General features: G+C 47.1%; 1 protein-coding gene across 2 annotated transcripts in view; it reads right to left on the reverse strand.

The window, feature by feature from the left end:
* The window catches only part of sh3kbp1 (SH3-domain kinase binding protein 1), a 28,975-nt gene that overhangs the window by 1,944 nt on the left and 19,531 nt on the right, over window positions 1-7,500 (reverse strand). The window contains exons 8-17 of one of the 2 annotated variants that reach the window (XM_079755110.1): window positions 7,301-7,370; window positions 6,951-7,048; window positions 6,425-6,526; window positions 6,191-6,242; window positions 5,433-5,504; window positions 3,707-3,839; window positions 3,548-3,618; window positions 3,155-3,261; window positions 2,693-2,827; window positions 175-431 (exon numbers count right to left, since the gene is read on the reverse strand). In XM_079755110.1, coding sequence (XP_079611236.1) covers window positions 175-431; window positions 2,693-2,827; window positions 3,155-3,261; window positions 3,548-3,618; window positions 3,707-3,839; window positions 5,433-5,504; window positions 6,191-6,242; window positions 6,425-6,526; window positions 6,951-7,048; window positions 7,301-7,370 — 1,097 coding nt within the window. The remainder of the gene's footprint in view (window positions 1-174; window positions 432-2,692; window positions 2,828-3,154; window positions 3,262-3,547; window positions 3,619-3,706; window positions 3,840-5,432; window positions 5,505-6,190; window positions 6,243-6,424; window positions 6,527-6,950; window positions 7,049-7,300; window positions 7,371-7,500) is intronic. The other variant, XM_079755111.1, reaches the window with a different exon arrangement.

The following is a 7,500-nucleotide window of genomic DNA, read 5'->3' on the forward strand; positions in this document are numbered from 1 at the left end:
CACACACACACACACACATACATATTAAGATATTAGTGCACATACACGCACACACACAGCATTCTCTCTCTCTCTCTCTCTCTCTCTCTCTAGACAAGATGCACACACACACACACACACACACACACACACAGACACAAACAGACACACACACACAGCCCCCCACACACACACCTGTGCTGGCTCTTGAGTAGTTCCACGGAGGTCTTCAGTTCCCTCAGCTGGGCTCGGAGCTCCTCCAGAGTGACGGGAGTCGTGGGGAAGTGGCGGAGCTCAGGGGAGGGGCTCAGAGTGGAGGGGGAGGGGCTCAGAGTGGAGGGGGAGGGGCTCCGCACCAAGGAGGAGGAAGGGGAGATGGAGCGGTGGGTGGAGCTAATGGTGGGGTTCGGGAGGCTTGGTTTAGGGGGCAGGGCCGACTTTCCATCTGGGGTCTGAGGACACACACACCACGTATCACATTTGGAGAAAATAAATAATGTCGCGTTTTATTTTGACTAGAGTTTTTGCCCGCGCGTTGCACACCCTCAGCCTCTAGTTGTGATTAACGGGTAAATGTTCAATGGAAAGTGTAGTATACTATGCATGCAAATTAATTATTAAATAGCTTTTACTGTTGTTCAGGGCTGATAAGTGCATTGACATTTTAAAATGCAAGGCAACTACTATTGGTTAGCTGAAAATAATAATCATCATTGAGATTAAACATCTCTTCCAGTGTCCTGGTCAAGACAGGCAGTAGTAGCCTGCAGTCACACATAGCATACACACAAAACATAAGAAAAATAAAACAACTAAAACAGTCCGCAGGGGGGAAGGGGGATATCAATATTGCAAGACGTTTCAGGAGGCGAGCAAAGGGTAGTCTTGTGGTGGACACTACAGACATAATTCACCATAGCCTACTGTGTTATTGACATGTTGAAGTTGTGTTATAGGGACACTGTCTCTTTAAGATCACGTCACTTGTGCGTTGTTATACCGGTCGGCGCGATGTTTGAGTTGAACGGTTTTTATATGACAAAATGAACGACCTGCCGTTGCTTGTCGAGGTGAGAAATTGTCTCTTTTCTTATTTTATCGCAATTTATATAGTCTATAGACAGAACATCTTACCTGGGCGAGTGTTGCTGCGTTGTGTGTGCGTGCGTGTGTGTTATTACCTGCGCGTGTGCCGATGGTAGAGCCGTTAAACGTCTTACCTGTGCGTGTGTGTGTGTGTGTGCGCATGTGTGTGCGTTTCCGTGTATGCGTTGCTGCCTTTGTGTTGACGTGCGGTGTGTGCGCGTGCTTGTGTGTGTGTGTAGTGTGTGCGCATGTGTGTGCGTTTCCGTGTATGTTCATGCGCATGTGCGTGCTTGTGGTGTATATATGCGTTCGCGCTTAGCACATGCGCACTTGAGTAACTTGAGTAACTGGTGCGACAGGCCTGCTACTATAGTAGTAAGATCTGTATTTTTTATCTCTATTAATAAAGGACATCTTATCTTATCTATACCCTTACTCTTAAATATACATATACAGTATCTTTATTTATGCATTCTTGTGTGTTGTTGACTTCCAAGGAGTGGGCCATGACGTCAGCGCTACTCAGCGTAGAGAGACATCTATTGTAATCAATATTGTCATTGTGATCATTTTTCTCCACTGTCACGCTGCAAAAAAATTCCAAAAAATATTTAATCCATCCATTTAATCCATCAAACATTACGCACATTAACCTCAGACACATTACGATTCTGACAAATTTACGTTTATTGATATTTCTTTGTTTGACATATATTTAAATAAAGAATTACTGAAGTAAATCTGTTTTTGGCAAGATACTTATTTCATTGTTTTTCTCGCATCCACCGAGTGAAGTGGGAAACCGATGCTACGCTAAATTGCGCAAAGCTAAGATGTTTATCTGTCGATTGGTAAAATGGGCATTGGCTAAGGTTTGTTTTGGTCGCTAAGTGGAACATAGGCCTACTGCATTTCCTACTTTATCTCTATGAGATAATAGTACTATGTTTGGGTATTTTCCCTATTTCTATTGATGATCATTATTTCAGTTTAATGGACGGATCTAACAGGAGGAGCCAGCCTATAAATAGAGCTGTCTCAAGCCGTTGGGGGGTCAGTGGCGTGACGGGGTGTTGTGGTTCAGCTCTCTGTGTCACTGGGTGGACCCAGAGCGGTTCAGCCGGCCAGTGCCTTATCTTGTTTGCTTTTTGCAGTTTTGTTTGCTGTATGTTCCTCAGTATGAATAAAATGGCAGAAGCATTTTGTTACAAGTCCTGCCTCATTAAGGCTTTGTTGCAGGTCCATCCCTAACATTGACATTTCTAATTTTTATATTGAATCATTTCCCCTTTAATTAACATCCGCTACAAGCCGTTTTGGAAATCTCCCCCTTATGACCTCACAGGTGGGCGTGTCCACCTAGATGTGTGACGGATAGATGAGCAACGTTTGCCACAGTCCGCTGGGTAGGCTGGTGGGCTGATCTATCCAGCATACATCTAGGTGGACACGCCCACCTGTGAGGTCATAAGGGGCAGATCTCCATAACGGCTTGTAACGGCTAATCACACCACGCCTGGGGGCATGTCATGGGCCCATTTAACTGCAGCCTATGGATTCACTACATTTATAATGTTTTGTTATGGCGCCCTCTGTTGTATCAAACCATAACTGCATCTTTTCCTACCGTGACGGAGGGCACCACTTTCCTCCGCGAGACGTCCACAGGCCTTAAGGGAGGCGCCTCCTCCTTCTCTCTCCTCTCCTTCTCTCTCCTCTCCTCCTCCACCACGTCCTGCATGTCAGCAGACGAAAGGGAAGGCTGTGTGTGTGTGTGGGGGGGGGGGGGGGAGTGTGTATGTTGTTGTGTTGGTGTGTGTTTTTGGGTGTGTGTGTGAGTTTTTTGAAAGAGAGAGGGGGAAAGAGGAACACGGTAAATATCGGGAGTAATTGTGTACAGTATTTAAACATCTTTATGTGTGTTTGTTGTGATGTGACAATATATTTTCTTATACTTATATATGCGTTAGTTTGTGTGTGTGTGTGCGTGTGTGCGCGTGTGTGTGTGTGTGTGTGTGTGTGTGTGTGTGTGTGTGTGTGTGTGTGTGTGTGTGTGTGTGTGTGTGTGTGTGTGTGTGTGTGTGTTTACAAGAGAGATGATCTGTGAGCGAGGTCGCCGGTCGGTGATCCTCGGTCGTGACGCCGTGGGATGATTCAGCCTCTCAGACGATATGATCACTGCATCCAGGTCCACCTCTACACACACACACACACACACACACACACACACACACACACACACACACACACACACACAGTTATTACACAATCATTAAAGCACAAACACGCCACATCAAGAAACAAACGTCAACAATAGAAAAAAGGAGACACACACGATGACAAATGAACACACAAAGTGAACACAAAGAGAGAAAAGGAAAGAGAGAGAGAGAGAATAGAGCCTATAGATTGGAACCTAATTTGGGTACAAAGGTCTCCCTTTCAACCTGATTGGCTGAAACCCCCTGTCAGTCGAACTCACCGGTGTCATGTAACAAGTCAGAGGCAGAGTCTGGTGTTGAAGCTCCGCCCTCAGATTTAGGGCTTTCACACCTGAGCAGGTAAACCATACAGTGGGATTAGCTCTGTGCGTGTGTGTGTGCGCTCCTACAGAGGAATGTGTGTGTGTGTAATTGTGTACTTCGTGCGCGGCCTCTCTGGGCGTCGAGGGGCTTGGGAGGAAGAGGCGGGGCTTGTCTTTGGGGGGAGGGGCTTCTTGGGAGGGGCAGACGGGAGGGCGGGCTTAGGGATGTCTCCCACCTTTGTCTCTTCACCTACACATATACACACACACGCACACAAGCGTAAAGGTGCACACACATAGACAAACACAAACACACGTACATTTTCACATGGACGCACACACACACACACACACACACACACAAACAAACAAACACCCACACACACAGACACCGACGTACAAACACAGACACATTAACAGGGTTGATGAAGATGAATGTGTATGCGATACACCAACATGAATTGCAATACACACACGTGGATACACCAAATTACCACAAACACAGACTTATTCAAGCACATACACGCACAACAATGACGTTGGTATCTATTTCCGAAAACACACACAAACATAAAAAAAATGCTGACAGCCAACAAAATACAAAATTCTCTCTCTCACACAGGCAGATAACTTCACACACAAACATGTTTCAATTCAAATTGCAGATCAGGAGAAGTTTTGTTTGATTTTGTAAGAGCGGAGAGAGAAATGTCTGTTAGGTGCAGCCGGTCAGAGCAGAGAGGGGAACAAGAAAATGCCGGCCATTTTGAGACGTCAACACTTAGTACAGAACAATAAACAGGGCAAACCCGCCCTTTTAAAGTTTGTGATGAAAGACTGGCAGGGGAGAGGTCAGGAACTGAGTGAGGAAGTGGGTGTAAAGCACTTCCTGATTCTTGCTTCTCAAAGACACGAACCACCACTTTGCCACCAATAGATGGACAGATAACAGCACCACTAGCACATTCAGTGGTCAGTCACGGAGAGAATTAAGTTAAGATTAGATAAGATAAGGAGTACTTAATTGATCTGTGTTAGGGAAATTAGGAACATTAGAGGAAGCAGAAGGTTCTAGGGAGCCACAGAGAACAGCAGGACAGAGTTGGTCTACGTTGAGCAGAGCAGATCCCAAGAGGAGCAGAGAACTCCCCGGGGAAGGGCTGGTGGGTAGGAGGGGCGGAGGGAGGGTAGGTAGGAGGGTACGTGGGAAGGTAGGAGGGTAAGAGGGTAGGAGGGAGGGTAGGAGGTTAGGTAGTAGGGTAGGAGGGTAGGTAGTGGGGTAAGTGGTTTTGCAGGAGGGTTAATAGGAGGGAAGGTAGGAGGGTAAGTGGGTAACTAGGAGGGTAGGAGGGAGGGTAGGATAATAAGTAGTTAGGCAAGAGGGTAGGAGGGTAAGTGGGTAGGTAGAAGGGTAGGAGGGTAAGTGGGTAGGTAGAAGGGTAGGAGGGTAGGTGGGTAGGTAGGAGGGTAGGAGGGTAAGTGGGTAGGTAGAAGGGTAGGAGGGTAAGTGGGTAGGTAGAAGGGTAGGAGGGTAAGTGGGTAGGTAGAAGGGTAGGAGGGTAAGTGGGTAGGTAGAAGGGTAGGAGGGTAGGTAGGAGGGTGGTCAGGTAGGAGGGTAAGTGGTTAGGTAGGGGGGTAGGTAGGAGGGTATGGTGGGTAAAAGGGTAGGTAGGTGGGTAGGGTAGGAGGGTAGGGAGGTATGCAGGAGGCTGGTTAGGCAGGAGGGTAGGGTGGGTAGGAAGGCTAGGTGGGTAGGTAGGAGGGTGGGTTGGCAGGTAGAAGTGTAGGGAGGGTAGGGTGGGTAGGAGGGGAGGCAGGTAGGAGGGGAGGCAGGGTGGGCTACCTCTCTCTGCGTCACGTTGGGGAAGGTGCTCCGGACGCTCTGGAGGAACCTTCTTGGACTCTGACTTTCTCTCTACAGGTCAAAGTTCACACGGATTGGTCAATGAGGAAGTGTAGGCGGGGTAAGGAGGATGGGGGGAAGAGGCTGTGGTCATAAAGATAAGGTCCCGGACGACATCATCATCAGGAGGTTGCTTTTTCTCTCTCTTTCTCTCTCTCTCTCTCGTCATCATGTTTGTCTCCATCTCTCTCCCCTCCGTCCCTCTCTCGTACCCTTACTGCAGCACTGACACTCAACAGCTGACCCGACAGAGTGGTGTTGGATCCGCAGATATAGGTTTACAGTCTGATGTTCATGGACACACTGAATCATGAGAGCGGTTTCTGATACACAGTCGGAATGAACAACCGACTGAGTGACTGGATGGACTACAACAACAGGTTCACGAGTGTAACAGTGAGGATGCGAATAGCAAACAGAAGGAGTGAGAGGAGGAGTGAGAACAAAGAGATAAAGAGAGAGACGAGAGAGGGCAAGATTGTGGAAAGGAGAGGTGAGAAAAGGTGAAAGATGAAGAGAGGATGAAAGTGAGAGGAGAGAAAAAAAGAGGACGAGCGTAAAGAATAGAAGAGAGGAGATATGAGAATGGAAAAGGTGGAGAGAAAATCCAATATGAGAAGAGAAGGGAGAGAAGGGGAGGGACGGCGAAAGAATGAGAGAGAGGGAGAGAAAAGGAATATAAAAGAGTGTTTAAGTACCTGATGTGTGTTTAGTTGACGAGCCACTAGGCGGAGGGGGCTTCTTTGGTCTCTGAAACGAAAACACACACACACACACACACACACACACACACACACACACACACACACACACACACACACAAACAGAATCGTAAACTTTTCAATATTACGATTCAATCAAATCGCTGACGTTTGCTGGTTAAAAAAAGCAAACTGGATGAATCCGGTGTAGGGCATGAATAGATAACTCACCTCTTTCTCCACCTCGGGAAGCAGCACTTTGACAAAGTTATCTGGGAACACTCCCTGTCGACCCCCGACCTCCCCCATCCACCAGCCGGCGTCCGCACAGTCCTACCACAACACAAAGCACCCCTCAGTCAGCAGGCGGGCAACAGGTTGTTCCCAAACCCCGTTCTCCAGAACCACGTTGACATAGAGGCGCCATATTGCTGTGGTCCGCAGAATTCATCCGTACAATAATTGAGCTTTTTTTCCTTTTTGCTCAAATATAAAGAAAAGAAAAAAAGAATTGCATTTATATTGCACTTTTCTAACCAGTGGCCACTCAAGATATAATGCCACTCAATATTGCCTAACATTCACACATCCATGCACAGATTTACACACCCAGGGCGGCGTCGACCACGCAAGGCGACAGCCAGCTCGTCGGGAGCAGTTAGGGTTGGGTGTCTTGCTCAGGGACACCATGTTGGCATGATACACACACACAAACATACACACACAAACACACGCACACACACAGACATGTCCTCACCTTGCTAATAATGGCAACCATCTCGCCCTCTTTGATTGACAGCTCGTCCTCGTTTTGTGCGTCATAAGGGAAGAGGACTTTACACAGCTCCCGCCCACCTGTTACAGAGTTATCAAGTTACAGAGGCCGAGTGTGAAGATTCCCGCCCTTCATGTTTTGGATTCTATTTTGTTGTACATGTTGACTTTAGATTTGACGTGTCTTACATCTGACTTTACTTCAAAACATAAATAAGTAGCTATAGTATTAAAGTAATATCAAATTAAAACAGTGGGCTTTCAACGGTAATACCTGTACCTGAACTTATGTTGACCTGCTATGGTTGGTAAACAATAAGCCCCGCCTCCTACCTTTCAATTTTCCATCTGGCTCCCCCTTCATGGTGTCCACGGCAACTGTGGCTGTTTTCCCTGTATGAGTCTGAGAGAGTTACAGAGAGTGAGACAAAACAATCACTGTGTAGCTAAACCAGGACAGTGGTGTGTGTGTGTGTGTGTGTGTGTGTGTGTATGTGTGTGTGTGTGTGTGTGTGTTTTTGAAAGTTGTTAAT

This window comes from Pollachius pollachius, assembly GCF_949987615.1.
Source record: "Pollachius pollachius genome assembly, chromosome: 17".
Classification (NCBI taxonomy): Eukaryota; Metazoa; Chordata; class Actinopteri; order Gadiformes; family Gadidae; genus Pollachius; species Pollachius pollachius.